This window comes from Pipistrellus kuhlii, unplaced genomic scaffold, assembly GCF_014108245.1.
Source record: "Pipistrellus kuhlii isolate mPipKuh1 unplaced genomic scaffold, mPipKuh1.p scaffold_m20_p_6, whole genome shotgun sequence".
NCBI classification, from domain to species: Eukaryota; Metazoa; Chordata; class Mammalia; order Chiroptera; family Vespertilionidae; genus Pipistrellus; species Pipistrellus kuhlii.
In genome coordinates, this window is record NW_023425562.1 from 62,819,725 (window position 1) to 62,838,866 (window position 19,142).

The 19,142-nt window shown below is 42.8% G+C and overlaps 1 protein-coding gene across 6 annotated transcripts in view; it reads left to right on the forward strand.

The window, feature by feature from the left end:
* The window catches only part of LOC118707681 (SLX4 interacting protein), a 179,216-nt gene that overhangs the window by 93,335 nt on the left and 66,739 nt on the right, over positions 1 to 19,142 (forward strand). For 3 of the 6 annotated variants that reach the window (XM_045574873.1, XM_036418351.2, XM_045574874.1), the window contains one exon: positions 16,176 to 16,265. The exons of 2 other annotated variants lie outside the window; for them this stretch is intronic. In XM_045574873.1, coding sequence (XP_045430829.1) covers positions 16,176 to 16,265 — 90 coding nt within the window. Of the gene's footprint in view, positions 1 to 8,069; positions 8,076 to 16,175; positions 16,266 to 19,142 lie in introns of those variants that run through there. One more of the 6 variants, XM_036418352.1, reaches the window with a different exon arrangement.

Here is a 19,142-nt window from a genome sequence, read left to right on the forward strand (position 1 = left end):
TACATCATAGTGGAGGTAGGAAATATTACTCTAAAGTTAATGATACCATCTTCAGAGTTCATTTGCCTCAGGAGACTCTTCAGTGATCCAAGGAGGAATGCCTGCAAGCTGTAACTTTCCACTGAGAGCCGTCTTGAGGCCTAATTGCTACTGTGTAGGAAGCAGCTGATACGGAGGTGTCCCTCCCACTCGGTCCACCTAAGCTTTCAACCTCACTCACAATATTCTTAATTAATAATCTTCAGCTTCTGAAGCTATTTCGTCAGTGGTCTCCTGTCCCAGCACGTTCCCCTTTGAGCAGTCCTTGAAGAGGGTGTTATTCCCAGCATTCAATTAGAAAAGAAAAGTAGAGGTGGCTCTAAACAAGTCCTGTGACCCATTAGCTACCTCCCTGTACTGCTCTTTGTAGTTCCCTAGAAGTGGGTCAGGGGAAGAAACTCTGGGCACTCACCAGCTGACCTCACCTGTGTTTGTCTAACATTCTTCTGTCCCACTTGGCATTTCAATTTCCTGCCTTAGGCATGAATTGGTTAAAACTCCCTTTGAACTCCTGCTCATTCTGTAGAAACTTGATGAAGCAGTGATGAAAGTGGTTACAGGTCTGTTTCCTGAGCTTGGAGAAGCCCAGTAGAGTGGAAGGGAAATTCAGCACGCCAAGGGATTAGCAGTAGTTACAGTGGCTTGCAATAATAATTTCAGGAGTTCTCCTTGAATTTTGTGTTCTGATTTGATAAAGCAGGGTTGCGGTGAAAGGGGTGAAAGGTGAAGGGAAACTTAAACTTCGTAATCCTCTAATTGGCAGTAACAGTTTTTATTGCTTCATTTTCTCTTTACAAGGAAAACACCTTTAAATAAAACAGTTCTATTGGATCAGCAGCGTCCATGGTAAAGTTCATAGAACTTTCCCAGGTTAGTCCCTATCATTCCCTCACATGCAGTCCAGAGGAGGCTTCTGGAATTCCCTGAGGGAGGGGAACCCCCTTGCATCACCGGCACTTCCTGTTTTGGGGTTCCCAATGTTGTTTGCTCTTTTGGTTTTATTTTCTCATCAAAATAGTAGAACCAGGATTTCTGAAGCAGACTCACTTTAAGGAAGTACCTATGCTGTTTGCTATAGTAGCCACTAGCAACATGTAGCTATTTAAATTAATTAATAAAAATTTGCTAATAACCCAATTTAAATGAACTAGAATGAAACAAAATTCAAAATTCACATAGCCTCACTTCCGGTGCTCAGCTTGTAGCTGAGGTATTGGGCAGCATGCAAATATGGAACATTTCCTTCACCTTAGAGAGTTAGTGGACAGCGCTGGTCAATTTTACCACCCTCATTAGTGGGCTAACCAGGACCGTGTCATTATTTGTTAACTACTCCCAATTTATTAGTTATTTATTACTTGTTAACTACTACTGCACTCTAATTTTTTCTTTTCTTTGAATGTAGTCCTAACAACATCGCTGTGGGAGTAGGCATGATTACTCCATTGTACTGACATGAGGATTGAGAATGAGAGAGCCTGAGAAACTGTCCCAAGCCCTATGGCCAGTGCAAGCCACAGCCAGGGTTTAGACACACATCTGTGTGATTCTAAAGCCCATGCTTTATATGTTAAACTATCTCTTAGAAGACAAGCTCTCTGATTCTTGAGGTCCTGAGCCCACATTATTAGGAGTGCACTGAAAAACTAAAACCAGTAACCAGGTGGCTATCATTAAAATGCAGCTAAGTCAGTAGCAGGTTCTTTCTGTGTTTTTTCTCACTCCTTACAACTAGACCAGTGTTTTGTGGTAACACTGCAGTATTGATGTGATTGTCCATTTTCACATGTTTTATGTCAGTACAGTTTGATCCTCTGGTTGAGTGGTGAGCACACTACCTCCCATGGCAGATCACTTCCCAGGCAGAAAGCCTGTCAGGTAGCACACACACGGCTTTCTTGAACAGAGTCAGGATGATAGCATGGCCAGGGATAGAGAGGGGGCTGGCACTTGCCTGGGCTGGGTCTCTTTGAGGGTCTGGTAACTGTAAGCCCTGCAGAAGTGGAAACTTTCCATGTGTAATAGACCCCAAGAAGCCTTTACTCCAGTTGTGTTTTGGTTTGCAGCCATGTATGTCGATTCCATTTGCCCTCCGATTCCATTGGCCTATCAAAGCGCTGCCCTTACCCAGTTTAGAAGAGCACATATAGCCCCTTTATCAACAGTAATTACACAATATTAATGCTCCAGAAAAAAAAGAAAAAAGAAAAAAAAGACAACTGAATTGAACAGAGTGCCTGTCACAGCTTTGCCTGGCAAGGTTTCTTTGGTATATTTGAAAGTAGATGAGATGATTCTAGAGAACAGTTACTGATGTGGGGATTCCTTATATTATTTTACATTTAAACCGATTTCTTTCAATTACACAGAATCCCCAGTGTATTCACCAAAGACTCTCGGGTTCTCCCCTACCTCCCACTCCACCCACCCCTAGGAGGTAGAAAAATTGTGCTACCTGTGTTTTATCCCCCTTCTTCTTTTAAGAAATCTCTCTTCAAGTCTGACCAGACTTTTGAACAGTCCATGAATTCTAAGCATTGATCACTGGGGGAATGTTTAGTTTTTCTTTTTCACTGTGATTCATTTATAATTTGTCATAAATTTCTTTAACTTAGAGGCTGTACTGCTTTTCTTTTGTTCTTTTTGACATTGAAGCATATCAAGATTCTGAGGGATATAAAAGAATATTTTCTTACAATTCAAACCCACAGTCCAAAGTTTCTTGATAAGAAATGCTGGATAAAATTGTGAGTAGAATTTGTGGGGACTGATATCCCTCTTGTTAACCAAATTCCATTTTCAGATTTCTAAATGGTCCTAATTGGTCCTGAACATGCGGCCGACTGGTCTGAATGTTGCTTGCTTTTCTAGCCACTTAAGACCCTGTCAGCACAAGTTCTCTATAGACAAGTACATCATAAATGAAAAGCAGGTTATCTTTTCATTTCATGTTCTCTGTTGCAGAAATATCTGAGGAAAATTTATATTTTCACCTTGTAATCTGGTGTGATTTCAAACCATCTGCTCTTCTTCTAAGAAGCAGTGTGTAGCCAGAGTAAAACTGTGCAAAAGAATTATGAGGCATTTATTAGCTCTTAGTAGGAATAGGTGGGAACCTTTGTCCCATGTGTGTGTAAATCTTATAGAACTGACAATTCAGAGTTCATTTAAAATGCCCTAGAATTTGAGACAAATTGTACCTTTAGAGAAAAAACAAAACAAAAAACAAAACAAAACAAAACACACCAACATTCCATTAGGTGTTTTCATTATTTAACATTGCAGGGACTTAAATTTTACAATTTTACTTTGCTCCAGTGACTTGGAGCCCTGAGGTGCTGGGCAGGGGTTTGAAATCAGGTGTATCCTGCCCCCAAGCCATAGTGCTGCACAAGCTCTCTACACCTACAGGCCCATCTCCTGAGCATCAATGTCTTTCGGGTTAGTTTAAAAGAATAATGTCTCAGAAATCATTAGGGAAAGTATCTGAAAAAATGAAGCCACTTCTTATCTTTCAAAGGGCGGGAATGAGGGCCTGGTCCTAACTACACCCTGATGTAGGGTTGGGTTTTGCCAGTCTCAAATTCTACCCAAAGTTCCAGTGGCATATGTTCAATTTTCATCCCTTCATAAAACCACTTAGTTGTCTGCTTTATTTCCAGCAGCATTTAAATTCCCTTCTCAAATCTTTTTTTTTTTTTTAAATATATTTTATTGATTTTGTACAGAGAGGAAGGGAGAGAGATAGAGAGTTAGAAACATCGATGAGAGAGTCATCAATCAGCTGCCTCTTGCACACCCCCTACTGGGGATATGCCCGCAACCAAGGTACATGTCCTTGACCAGAATCGAACCCAGGACCTTTCAGTCCCCAAGCTGATGCTCTATCCATTGAGCCAAACCGGTTTCGGCTCCCTTCTCAAATCTTATACATAAGACTCTGAGCCACATTATGAGCACTCTAGGCAAAACAACAAAAAAACACAAACAAAAAACTTTGCCCTTGCTGATGTGACTCAGTTGTTTGGAGTGTCGTGCCATACACCAAAAGGTGGCAGGTTCAATTCCCAGTCAGGCCACGTACCTAGGTTGGGGGTTCCATACCCAGTCAGGACACATATCTGGGTTATATGTTTGATTCCTGGGGTGCCTATGGGAAGCAACCAATCAGTGTTTCTCTTTTTTCCCCCCTCTCTCCCTTTCTCCCTCCCCTTCCCCCTCTCCTTTTCCCTTTCCCTTTCTCTTTCTCTCCCTCACTCACTATCTGCCTCTCCCTCCTTTCCTCTCTCCCTCCCTCTCTCTCTCTAAAAATCAGGTGTTTTTTTTTTTTTTAATGCATCTTGGGGGGGAGGGGGGTGACAAAACAAAACCCTTGTAGTAGAAAACCAGAGACCATTTACTGAAGGACATTAGTCTCTTACTCTTTATTTGTCCTTTTAGGAGTTGTCATCAAACCCATTAGCTCTGCTTTTCTGTTATCTTTCTCATTCCTTTGTGATTTGCTCCTTACCCATGTAGAATCTCTTCCCAACCATAGCAATAAATCTGTTAAGAAAAACAAACAAGGGACTAGAAAAGTATACATCCCTGACCTGTAGTCAAGTCTTACACCAGGCACCAACAGGATAGAGACACTCCCTTTTGATTCCTTTTTGTTCAGACAAGTCACACCCTCCCCTTGCATCCCTTTCAACCAGAAAAGGCTTGAGCTCAAAGAAATAGTCACCTATTTGCAACCAAAGAAGCCCACAGGTTTCCTCTAATAGATCTGAATTCATATTGTCATCCAGGTTTTGCAGCTTGTCCCATCTGATGGGAAGATGGAGAAATAACCATATGGTATGGAGCAGTGGACATCATTACCCATTTTCTGGGGTGAAAGCTTTCTGTGCATAGGTGAGGCAACCTTAGTTATAAACCATGAGCTTAAGGTGAAGTGTTTTTTGTTCTGAGGAAAGGGTGCAGGTAGGGTAGTGGCAATCCCTCCTAGAGAGAGGCCAGGCAGACACTTAAGTCATTTTCATTGGTGTATTGTTTTATTCACTTAACATTCTTCACTGCCAGCTGTATGCCAGGTCCCGTTCTAAGCAATGACAGCCCAAAGGTAACAGAAGGCAGAGTCTCCCCAAAGGCCGCTTATGGAGATGGATGTTTATGACCTGTGAGGAGTTCCAGAGTGGAGGCACGAATAAAGTCTGTGCTGCACAGGAGAGCCTAGTGCTGCCTGCCAGTTTTGGAGGATGCTTTGGGAAGAGCCCACCGGTTGCTGAGATTTTTGCCTCAGCCAACTTCATTGTTTTCCTTTTTCATGGCTTATATCAGTGGTTGGCAAACTCATTGGTCAACAGAGCTAAATATCAACAGTACGATTGAAATTTCTTTTGAAAGCCAAATTTTTTAACGTAAACTTCTAATGCCACTTTTTCAAAATAGACTCACCCAGGCCGTGATATTTTGTGGGAGAGCCACACTCAAGGGCCAAAGAGCCGCATGTGGCTCTCGAGCCTCAGTTTGCCGACCACAGGCTTATACCATGATTTTTTGCCATGTGATTGGCATTTGCTGTCATTGGCTGCAAAGTCTAAATCACATGTGTCAAACACAAGGCCCGCAGGCCAAATCCGTCCCGCCAGGCCTTGCAATGTGGCCCGCACCGTGCTGTCATCACTGCACTCCGCTGCGTTTCCATCACAATGACAGTTTATGACTGTTCAGTAAACCAGTCGGCCCACGATTTAGGCTGGATTTTAGATTTTGGCCCCTTCTCTCATTGAGTTCGGCACCCCTAGTCTAAATCATGCTCATAAATCAGCACAGCAGGAAATGTGCCTTCCTGCTCTCTATTCCAAATAATGATGGATTTTACTACTGTGCTTGGGTGCCCCATAGTGAACCAATATAAGACAGTACAAGGGGCTAGACTCTGTGTGGCTCTTTTATAATCTTTACTAGAGGCCCGGTGCAAAAAATTCATCCACTGGGAGGGGGTGGCCCTTAGTCCAGCCTGCACCCTCTCCAATCTGGGACCCCTCGGGGGATGTCCAACTGTCAGACATCCCTCTCACAATCTGGGACTGCTGGCTCCTAACTGCTCACTTTCCTGCCTGAGTGCCCCTAAACGCTTCTGCCTGCCATCCTGATCACCTCCTAACTGCTCCCCTGCTGGCCTGATCAATGCCTGGGGCGAGATGCCACCTAGGCTTTTATTAGTATAGATAAGAGGGCAAACATGTGAACAAAGAATCCAAGCAAATGGTTGCAAACCAAAGCACAACCAGGATCTTAAGAGGAAGGCAAGTGGAAGGAGATCTAGTTGTGTTCATTCTTTTTACAAGAGGGAAACTGACACCCCCAGAAGGGAGGTGGTGTATCCCTTCTAAACTATGGAGTGGCCAGAAGAGATTCACAGCTTGAACTTTCTGTGCCAGGCCAGTCTCCTGTATGCCATCAGTGGGCTTTCTCTAGGTGCCAGGATCTCGGATTCAGGCTGTATCTGATTCTGTTACTAAGACTGAAGAGTGTTTCTTGTATAATATTGTACCTAGCCTGACAAGCCTTGCCAGGTTGACAAGGAACTACATCAAACAAAAGCCATCCCTGATCACCAGGGATCTTCTAGAGCAGTGGTCGCCAACTGGTGGTCCGTGAGGTCCGAAAGGTTGGCGACCACTGTTCTAGAGAGAAAGAGAGCTCTTCAGTCTCCCAATGTTTCCAGAACACTGAGTGGACATCTTCTGTGCCTCTCTGGGTTGTCATGAGAATGAAATGTAATAAGGTACTGAAAAAGCTTGACACACAGTATCTGGTACAACACAAGTGCTCAAGAAATCTTAACTCTTGTTATTGCCAACTTGTTCACCTTTAGCAAGTTTTTGCGGGTAGATATAGTGTATTCCAATAGAATGACTCTTTATTCTTCCATCCCCTGACCCGTCAGCTGGTTTATTGTATATGTCATCCTAAAGGTATGCTGGTTTTCTCTTTTTTTTTTCCTCTTGAATATAAACTCCAAGCTTGGATTTCTTGGGCAAGTATTTTAATGAGGAACAGGCCAAGGAGGTTAAATTGGCAAAATATTTGCATTGACTTTAACTCTCTGAGCAGTATTGTTAATATTAGGAGACCTCTCTTCCTACCCCACCTTCCATGTGGTATTGCTGGGCCTCTTCTGCATTCTTTTCCCCCTCTTCTTTCTCATTTTCTCTCTGACCACTCTTCCCACCCCTTTCTCTCTGTGGTGGGGCTCTTGCCACTGCACTGCACTCTTATTCCAACAGAATACCCCACAGTGGCAAGTTCAGCACCTGAAGTCTCTGGGCCTTCTGTCAAGCATGCAGTCAAGTTGCCCAGTTCAGGGAGCTGAGGGACCCTGTTCAGAATCCTTGGTTCAGTCACTTGGTGCTAATGGGCAAGCATGGCTGCCATTGCTCCCCCTAGCACATGTGTCAAACACAAGGCCCGCGGGCCAAATCCGTCCCGCCAGGCCTTGCAATGTGGCCCGCACCACGCTGTCATCACTGCACTCCGCTGCGTTTCCATCACAATGACAGTTTATGACTGTTCAGTAAACCATTCGGCCCGTGATTTAGGCTGGATTTTAGATTTTGGCCCCTTCTCTGATTGAGTTCGAAACCCCTACGGGCCTAGAGGGAATTGGGGCTAGTTCCCAAGTACAGCCTTAACAGTGCCCCCACCGTGGAGTCTGGAAGGGAATTCTGAGTCTCTTTCCACAGAGGGAATATTTCTTCAAAGTAAAGCATGGTAATAGGTTTAGATTCTAACATCTGGATTTGAGTCCTGGACTTGTCCTTTACTGCTTATGTAATATTGGACTAGTCCTTACCTTCTCTGATTCCACTATGAGTAGTGGTTGTGTTCCTTCACAGGCTAGTGGCCAGGATTAAACTGAATACTATAGGTAAAGCTTAGCACAAGCCTGGAACACAGGTGCTCTGTCAACAGTACTAAATTTTCTTTAAAGACCATGTGACTTTTTAATGTCAATCCCTAATATATATTCTTGTTTTGCTATGAAAGTATTTCATGTTCTTTCTAAAGTCATGAAGCCATTCAGAAGAAGTACCTTTCTAGATTTAGTATCAAGAATGATCTTGTATGCATACATATAAGCCTAACCAGTGGACACAAACAACAGGGAGGGGGTGAGGGCATGAGTGGGGGGTGAGGGGCAGTTGGAGGTTAAGGATACATATTTAATACCTTAATAAAGAAAAATTTTAAAACAGAAAAGAAAAAAAGAATTATTGAGTTATTCTTAGCACCAGGTTGTTCTCATCTTATGGACTCCAGTGGCCTTTCATTTTTTACATTTGTAACTAGCAAACTCAGAGCCAAATGCTGCAGAGACTTAGGATTACACTGGGAATTTTGTGCAAACCTATCACTGGCTTCATTTTGGTTTTACCCTGTTTTATTTATTTTTTTCTTATTTCCTTTGTAATATTTGCCTTTTAAATCTAAACTGCCATAAATTCTTAGATCAGGTGTGTGTAAAATGCCAGTCACAATTGTAACAGACCCATATGGATGAGCTGCCTGTGGACAACCACATGGGCATGGCTGAAACTACTCACTTGCCTTGGGTGTCAGCCTTGCTCTTCCTCCTTTCACACCCAGCCACATCCTCTGATTCTCTCTTCTGAGAATCCCTCATATCTGCCCTTTTCTCTTCACCTCAGGATCACCTTCCATTGACTCTTGTTTAGTTCTTATGATGGCTTTAAACCTATATGGCTGCTCCGGTGACTTCATCCCACTAGACCACATGTGTCAAACACAAGGCCCGCGGGCCAAATCTGTCCCGCCAGGCCTTGCAATGTGGCCCGCACCACGCTGTCATCATTGCACTCTGCTGCGTTTCCATCACAATGACAGTTTATGACTGTTCAGTAAACCATTCGGCCCGCGATTTAGGCTGGATTTTAGATTTTGGCCCCTTCTCTGATTGAGTTCGACACCCCTACACTAGACCATGCTCCATACCCCTACCTGAGAGTGTGCTCCAGCACACAGGTCTTATCAGCCCCTGGGCCTGTCCAGGGCTCCTTATGGCCCGGTTGGCTTCCTCTCTTGCTCTGTTTCTGCATGATCAAACTCTTCTGTCCCCAGAGTACCCCAAGCTATCTGGGCCTCTTTTCCTGTGTGGGTGCTATTTGTTGTTCTTCCTCCACCATTTGCCTTCTTCCTTAGGATTAGCTGAGACATCAGGCCCTCTTCCCTCGCCTCCCTTGGGCACCATTGCCACTCGATTACCTCTGGCCCTTGGGTGTGTGCTGTGATCACTCTTTCTACAGTGCTCTGTTGCTATCCCTACCTCCTTTGGGGTCTTGCCATGCGCCCCTATGAAGGTCAATGGAGAATGAGTGAATGAATGATGAATGAATGAGAGATTATGGGAAACCTTCCATATATCTCAGAGTCCTGAACCTGCTTTCATGATGTCTACATGTTAGCATTTTACTTTTATTTTACATCTAATGTAAAATCAGAAGACAAGTCCACCTCTGAAGACTTGGAAATAGTTCAAATTAAGTCGCAGCTTCGAAATTCTTAGGGAAGAGGTAGGAAAAAAATCACCAACATGCTTGGTTGGCCGTGGATTTAGGATGAGGTAATCCTAGGATTCTTGTATTCCTTTTTTTCAAAATATGGAAAATGACTGGTTGTCACTGGTGATGACATAGTTGTCGCCACTCCAGAATGAGGAGGGAGGAAGTTGTTCTGGGACATATCAGTGTCCTGGGCTGAATCAGAATGGCCTTGTCACTAGAATGAGTTCAGAGCCCTCGCTTTGCAGATAACGCTGTGGTTTGCCCAAAATTCAGAGCTCCCTTGCCCTGTCGTTTTTTCATTCCTTTCAATTTTATTAAATTTTTAAAAATCTTTGCCCAAGGATATTTTTTTCCACTGATTTTTTTTTTTTTTTTTTTTTTTTTTAGACAGAAGGAGAGAGAGAGAGAGAAAAAAAAAAACATCAATGTGAGAGAGAGACACATCGATTGGTTGCCTTCTGCACATGCCCTGACCTTAGTAAGGAACTAACCTGCAACCCAGGTAACTTCCCTTGACTGAAAGTCAAACCCAAGACCCTTTGGTGGGCTGACTGATGCTCTAACCATTGAGAAACACTGACCAGGGCCTTTTCATTAAATATTAAGCACTTAGTCTGAGTCCATTCTGTGCTAATCTCTGGAATGTGGAGTTGACTGAGGTGTGGACCTGATCTTTACTAAGAAGGTAGCAGTCTAGTAGGGGAAGCCCCTACAGGGACAGCCATTAAATGGGGAAATAAATGAGCACATGAAGCATGCGCCTATTCAGAGAGGGCGGGGCAGGCCACTCAGAAAAGTTTGCCACTCTCTTGCTAGGGCTCAAGGCTACATAGGAATTCACTAAGCACAGGAGCATTGCTGTGCTTTGGAAGCCAAGGGCAAAACAAGTGCCCAAGAGCAGTGAGGGGGAGGGGGAGACAGTGGGAGATTGGGCATCAAGAGAAGCCTTAGTATTCCAAGTGGGAGATAATGCAGAACAAGAGAGGAGGGGTGTGTTACACTCTTTAAGAAGTGAAATCTGGAAGACTTGGTGAGTATGGAGGGTTAGGAAGGGGGAGGAGTTAGGGTTGATACCCAGGTTTTTGACTGAAACTTCTGGGTGGAGGGGGCTAGAAGCTGGACCTGACCCTGGTTTGCTTACTCACAACCCAGGGCCTGGGAGGTGCAGCTCTTTTGAGTGGCCTTTATGTGTTAAAGAGCAGCTCTGGCCTGAGAAAGAAGTGATGCCTAGCTTCCTCCTCCCCTCCTCCCTCTCCCCTCCTGCCCCCCCTCCCCCTCCCCAAGAGAGCTGGAGAGTTTATCTTCTGAGAGTAGAAATAACCTCCTAATTAAGAAGGAGGAGAGGCTGTGCTCCTGGCAATAGTAAGAGACTTCTTTTTTTTTTTTTTTCTTCCCCAACTTCTGTTTACTCCTGGGAGAAAAGCAGCAGCAAAGCTCTGAGAGCAGGAACTTTAGAAAGGCAAAATACCTCTGATTAGTGTGGGAGTTGGAGAGAGCTTGCTGGAGAACTCAGAACTGGCTGCAGAGGGAGAGCCTGCTGTGGGGGAGGGGCTGCATGCCTGCCCCGCGCTGGAGTCTGGCAGAAATCCTGGGAAAGTTTGAGCACCAGAGTAAGACGATGATTTATTTTAAAAAAATTAAAAAGACATTCTAATCAGTCTGTTTATGATCAAACCTACACTAAGTTATTTGTGATCAAAGTTACAAAATGATGAGAAAACACCAAATTGGATCTTGCTATTTAATTCTTTAGAAAGTTACTATTACATAGTATTAGTCAAGATTTTTGAAGCATCACGTTTGTTTGTTTGTTTGTTTGTTTGTTTTTGTTTTACTATTTTAAAAATTATTTTTGCTAATGGAGAAGGGGAAGCAAAGAGGAGTCAGGGTAGAACCCCTACAATGTGTTACATTATATTTTGCATCCACTAGCAATATCTGAGGCACACCTCACTGCTTTGGAGGGGCTCTCGGTTGGCAACCCATGGAGCCTCAGCAGGCCTGTGGTAGAATTCACAGGCCCATGAACTTGGGTGGGAAAGAAAGTTAAAATCTTTATTTTGACCAAATTCTAATAAATGTATTTATGAGTGGAGTATTCAGAACACAATAGTATTAGCAATATTTGTCACCATTAGAAACCAAATATCTTTTCATATTATATTATAGTTGTGGCACATATCTTATATAATAAAAGCCTAATATGTTAAGCGTCAGTCATCTGGTCTCCAGTTCAACCACTAAAAGTGTAATCCTATCTAATAAAAAAGTAATATGCAATTTGACCATCACTCAAACACACAAGATGGTCACCCCCAAGTGGATACAAGATGGGCACCACAAGATGGTCAGGAGGGGAGGGCAGTTGTGAGTGATCAGGCCAGCAGGGGAGGACAGTTTGGGGGGACCCAGGCCTGCAGGGAAGGGCAGTTGGGGGTGACCAGGCCTACAGGGGAGGGTAGTTGGGGGGAACCAGGGCAGCAGGGGAGGGCAGATGGGGGTGACAGGCTGGCAGGAGTGGGCAGTTAGGGGCAATCGGGCCAGCAGTTAAGTGTCAATCAGGCTGGCAGGCAGAAGCAGTGAGGGGCAATCAGACAGGCAGGCAGGTGAGCAGTTGGAAACCAGCAGTCCTGGATTGTGAGAGGAAAGACTGCCGATTTAAGCAGGCAGTTGGACATCCCTCAAGAGGTCCCAGATTGGAGAGAGTGCCGGCTGTGTTGAGGGACACACCCTCCCTGTGCATGAATTTCATGCACCGGGTTTCTAGTATACTAATAATATGCTAAAGCCGCTCAACCATTTACTATGACGTGCACTCACTACCTGTGGGCAGTCGACCGATTGACCAGTTGCCATGTGTGCACTGACCACCAGGAGGCAGACGCTCCAACCAGTAGGTTAGCTTGGTGCTGGGGTCCAGCAGATCTGGACTGAGCAAGAGGGGCTGGACACGCCCTGGAGACCTCCTTGGGTCTCTCCCCAGCTGGCCAACTTCCCATGTCCTTTCCCAGTCTTGATCGTGCATCTTGATTGTGGCCTGGCCTGCACCCTCTCACAATCTGGGACCCTTTGGGGGATGTCAGAGAGCTGGTTTCAGCCAGATCCTGCTGAAAGCAGGAGCTCTCTTCCCCCTTGCCCCAATCCAGTGCAGAAATTCCATACACCAGGCCTCTAGTCTGAATATATAGCTTATGTTTATCACTACTTTGAATTTATAGTAGTTATACCCACCTCTAGCTCACAAGAGCCAATGCCTTAAATAACTACACACATTACTGTATCACAAATTTTCTTTTTATTTGGATAATCATACTTCAGTAAAATTGGTTTTCTTTTAAATTCTATTCATTGTGTTTCATGCATTTAAAAACATTTTTCAGAGCAAATTTTATCAGCTTCGGAGCTTGCCAAAGAGGTCCACGGCATATGAAAGGTTAATAACCCCTTGCTAAGAACATGTAGTTGTGGCAAAAGACCTCCACCTGGTGGCAGCATACTCCTGAAAGGTTAAATGTGTAATCAACTGTTGTGAAGGAATTTTTTAAAATAACAGTATATTTGAGTATGGTTTTCAAACAGTTTTGACCACAGCCCACAATTAGAAATGGGCTTTACATCATAACTCAGTACACTCCTACAGAAGTTTCACAAAACAATACTCCACTTTACCATGTGACCCATTGATATTTCTTAATCCATTTCAAGATTCTCTTTCACTAAACTAAAATGCCTGTTGCAACACACTGAACTGCAGTGCAGTAAGTCACACTGTACCGTTTGACATTAGGGGAGATCAACTTTCATCATACCTCATGATTTATTACCCAGTGAACTTCACTTTGGTTCCCCCCAAAATACCCACACATTTTCAGGGACATAATACTTATATTTTAAATAACTGTTAACAAATATGAACATACTTTTACTCAGCATTTTAAAACATTGTTTATTTTTGTTGTATTATTTCTATACAAGGGAAGGAACTGATCTTAGGCACATATGCTATCAAAATATTTCACATTCCCATCACCATATAAAGTTCTCTTGTGCCTGTTCTCAATTTCTACCTAGGCAGTCACTCTGATTTTTGTTTTGTTTTGTTTTTTAATCTATTTCATTATGTGTTTGTGTATATTTTATGGCAATCACTGTTCTGATTGCTTTGATCATACATTTAGTTTTGCTGTTCTAGAACTTTATATAAATGAAAGCCTACAATATATATTTTAGCCTGGCTTCTTTTGCTTAATATTATGTTTTAGAGATTAGTCCATGTTGAGTGTATCAGTAGTTTAGTTGAATGAATGAATATATCCATTGAATGAATCTACTTCTGTAGATAGACTTAAGCTATTATGAATAATACTTCTGTGAGTATTTTCTTCCAAGTCTTTTTGTGTGTGCATGTTTTATCTCGCTTGGTGAATACATAGGATAGAATTGCTGGCTCAGTCAGTCAATAAATGTATGTTTATAGGAAACTGACCAACTATTTTCTAGAGTTGTTCGCCAGTTTACATTTCCCATATCAATGTGTTAGAGTTTGGGTTGTTCCACATCATTAACAAGTTTTGGTATATCAGTCTTTTTAATTGTAGTCATTCTCAGAGGTATATAGTTGTATCTCTTGGCGATTTTAATTTGCATTTGTCTTATGACTGATGTTGAACACTTTTTTCATGTGTTTATCAGCCATTTGTTTTTCTTGTTTGTTAAAGTTGGTGTTGTTTGTGGGGTTTTTTTGTTTGTTTGGTTGGTTGGTTGAATTTGTAGGAGTTCTTTACATATTTTATTTGCCCATCTTTTAAAAATTTTAAATATATTTTTATTGATTTTAGAGAGGGAGAGAAAGAAACATTGATTGGCTATCTCTTGCACACCCCCTACAGGGGATTGAGCCTATAAACCAGGGCATATGCCCTGACCAGGAATCGAACCAGCAACCTCTCAGTGCATGGGAAGATACTTAACTAACTGAGCCACAGGGGTCAGGGCATGAATGCCCATCTTTTATGTCAGATATATGTATTTATGAGTATTTTTTCCAGTCTATGACACACATATTTCTTTTGTTAATGGTGTCTTTTGATGGCCAAAAGTTTTAAAATTTGACAAGTCTAATTGAACCCTTTTGTTTTCTATATTTAGTGCTTTCTGGGTTAGAGTCCTGTCTACGAAATATTTTCTTACCCCAAAGTCAGGAAGATAGTTTGGTTTTTATGTTTGGGTCTGTGATCCATCTCAAATTAATTATTGTCTATGGTGTGAGGTAGTTGTTGTTTTATTTTTTCCATATTTGTAGTTGGTATTCTCAAACCATTAATTGAAAAGACTTTCTTTTCACCTATCACACAGCATTTAAAATAAAAACAAATAAAACCTGTTAGCCAAAGAAGTACAAAAGTGTTCTTTTCTTGTGGGACATAAACAGACCCTCTGGGCCTCTTAGACTACCCTCTACCTATATAGTCTTGGTCTTCAATTCCTTTCTAAGGTAGGCCTTCCACAGTTATCCTGAGACTCTCAGAAATTATTCCTAAGGTTGAGGATTTCTAAGGCTACAGCTCTTCACAGAGTCTGTAGCTATGTCACAGAGCTGCTAGCCACATGTGGCTGTCCAAAGTAAAGCCAAATAAAAATTTTAAATTTAGCTTCTGGGTCACAATAACCAGATTTCAAGTGCTCAGTAGCCACATGTGGCTATTGGCTACCCTGTTAACCAATGCAGATACAATATTTCCATTTTTTTCACAAGTGCCACACAGCACTAGCCTATCTATAATAATAAAAGTATCAATATAATATGCTAATTAGACCAGCTGTCCTTCCCAGACGACCTTACGGATTAAGCCGGGGCTGCAAGGGAAGCCCTTGTTGTGGGTGCCAGAGGGGAGCTGGTGCCGGCAGCAGGGGGTGAGGGGGAGAGGGGAAGGAAGGCCTACTCTTGTATGAATTTCATGCATTGGGCCTCAGGTAGAATAAGAAAGAAGACAGGCCTTGTGCACAGTGGTAGGTGTGAATGAAACCTCTGTAGTTTTGATAACTGTCATTCATCATCTGCCTTCCTCTCCTTGGTTCTTTTCATCCATTTGGGCTTCTATTTCTATTCCAAGATTCATTGTCATTGCCAATCCTCTTGTCTGCCTAAAAATATAGGAGCTTACATATTTGTTCTCCCCTAGCTAGAAGAAAAAATTCTGCTGGCTGTCCACAGACTCATTCTTTCCTGGAGCCCACCTAATTCTGACCTATTTTACTTCTCAGTGTTTGAAAGTCTTCCGACTGCCACTGGATGCCTAGGCATCCCCCTCAAGGCGTGGCCCAGAGATAAATATGTTGTCTCTTCTATCCTGATTTAAAATGACACTTCTCCTTAGCATTCCTACCATAAATACTAAGCTTGCAAAGAGTAATAGGTTATGAGTGGTAGTCCTGCCCGCTCTGAACATTTCTGTCTAGTAGTTGTACTTGGTTGCTATTTCATGAGCAGCCACGTAGGAATTTGTGTGGTTTTCTCTCATCGTTTGCTGTGTGTGTGCTGACTCTGCCATCACTGTCTTTCAGTGCAGGGATTTTGCTGTCCTGGTGGATCTTCACATCTCACCGCAAGGATCAAACAAAGACACCAGCTGGTTTTCTGAACAGAACAAAGAGGTACCACAAGACTTTTCACTATCTAAATGCAAGTAGCCATTGCTAGGAGAAATATTTAGGCTTTTATTTTAATTGGTGGGCGAGAATATTGAGTGATATTTTACCCTTGAAAAATAGGTGTTAACTTCCCAATGGCAGACATATGCTTGCTGTTTTATTTTCCTTCAGACACTGACACGTCCATACATTTCATCTGTTACTCTGTCATTTAATCCAGAAAGTTCCTACCTCTTTGTTTTGAGGGAAGGGTTACTCAGTATTACAAGAAGAAGTTAAAGTGACTATTGCAGGTAAGCAGGGGTTTTAATCTGACTGGTTATGCAGGATGGACCCAGCACCTGGAGCAGGTGTGGGGGCTCACACAAGGCTGATCTGTCACACCTGTGCGAAGTCCCAGTCTAGTGCACTTTTATCATCCACTATCCTCTTATTAGCGTGAGCCTGTGACAACAAGTGCAGAGATTTTTAACAGTGTTCCTTCTCTCACCACACTCAGTCGCTAAGGGATGGTGAGGCAGAAAAGTGAATAGCTGTTTGACTGGGAGCATGATTCTGACCTCCCTGGCCTCGGCCTCCTCATCTGCAATGAAAGGGTTCCACAGAGCTGTCTGAGTCACTCCAGGCTCTTATATGCTCCCCACCCAAGTGCTGCCTGGGAAGAGGGTCAGAAGGTGCATCAGCTCTCATCCCGTGCTGTGCTTCCTTCTTCAGATCCCTGGTTACTGGAGCCCAGACAGCGAAGCAATCAATGGCCTTTAAGTAACTTTCAAATTATTACACAGTTTGTGTAATGGTATTTATTTGTCACAAAGTTCCTTAGAGCTAGAAATAAAAATAAGTTTGATTAAAAGATGGTGCCTGGAGAAGACACTAGTGCTAATCACACACACACACACACACACACACACACACACACACACACACCTTTACTGTGATAACTTTTCAGTTAGTTTTTGGAGATCACTAGGGGAAAAAAATCTCCCTAAAAGAACATTTTCAATCAAAAGATGATAAAATTATCAGGGGACTTTGCTGTCATAGTTTCATAATATGTAGTGGTCTGAAACTGGGAGAAAGAAGGCACCAGATCCTGAGTGATGGGATTTACCCTTCAGGTAAATAACTGTGCACTGTTCTCATCCAGACTAATATTTAGTAGGCCAGCATCTCCTATTACATCTCACCTTCATATAATTCCAAGCTTTGCATGTCTCCATGATTCAATTAAAAACAGTTCATTTACCAAAGTGACTGAAGGCACCTCCCCTAAAAGACTTCTGACTTGACATACACTCTAGAATCCATATTTCCCTCTATAATTCTCCCAACTTTACCACCTCAGCCTTAGACATTTCTGTTGATATTCAGTCAGTTTTGCCAAGAGTCAGTTTATTTGGAAGGCTTTAAAATAAAGCTGTGGGTATGTGAATCACCTCCTCGCCAAAGCGTGAGGCTAGATTTTTCCAGGGTGCCACATGCAGCTGTGCCACTCCTCCTAGTACCTACATCCGGGCAGCAGGGCATGACTTAGCAAAGATGCTCAGGGCACGATCGGACCTGCAGACCTTGCTGCAGTGGCAACTGCAAAAAGGCGAGTCATGCCAACAAGCCGGGCTTTGCTCCCAAAGTGAACTTCCTTTAAATTTCTTTAATGTATGTTCCCTGACATTAAAAATTGCTCTGGGACTGCCGAAACTGGTTTGGCTCAGTGGTAGAGCGTCGGTCTCCGGACTGTAAGGTTCCAGGTTCGATTCCGGTCAGGGGCATGTACGTTGGTTGTGGGCACAACCCCGGTTGGGGGTGTGCAAGAGGCAGCTGGTCGGTGTTTCTCTCTCATCGATGTTTCTAGCTCTCTATCTCTCTCCCTTCCTCTCTGTAAAAAAATCAATAAAATATATATTAAAAAAATTGCTCTGGGATAATGTGTGTGTGTGTGTGTCTGTAGAAAGAGAGAGAGACAGACGGACACAGACAAACATGGAGGGATGAAGGTGGTAGGGAGAAAAGCTAGTCAAGAAAAGGACCATATGGCTTCAGCCTATGTTCAGTGTCTCAGTGCTCTCATTTTTTTATCATTAGGTCATCTATCTCATGCTTGAGATTTCATGAGCAATCAATTTGATTGCATTTTAACAGCCACTTTATATAGTAAAGGTTTTAAGAATATGCAGTTCCTTTTCAGAAAAAGGAGCTAGTTACATGTATTAAACATATGTTTATTTTGAGTCCAGCACAAGTAGCCTGTGTACCCAAACAGTTGAACTCAAACTGTTCTATGTGTAAACTTGAAAAAACAAACATGAGCCCCTGTTAGCCTAGAGATACATATGTAAGTTAGTCTTCTCATCTGCCCCTCCAATTTCACTGGGAATTTGTCTTCTCTTGCATTGCTCTGGTTCTGAAGAGAATGATTTGCTAAGTGTGGTGTGGTCAGTTACTAGGGTATCTTGACTACATTGCACGTGGTCTACCTTCCATTCGTCAAACCTGACTCATCGAAGGAAAGCCCCGTAACTATAGGGAGAAAGTTTGTGTGTATGGCCTTTGCTTTATTTTTTGTCATGCTATTTTTAGTTCTAGCCTTATAGGGCATTTATGGCCAAATTTTAACAATCTTTATTTCCATGTATGTCTTTGACATATTTTCAGGCTCAGTCATCGTTGAACCCTGCATGTGAAGCAAAATTCTTTAATTGTTAAAACAACAGTATGAGGCAAGGCAGCCTTTCTGTTGTGTGAACAATGCCAAGACACTCAACTGTAAGCGGATATCTCTGTATTCCACAAGGCACTGCATCTTTGGGCTGCAAAATGAGAGCAGGAGAGAGGGGACCAGTTTTGTATATTACCTAAAAACTTACATGTGTGAGTTAAATC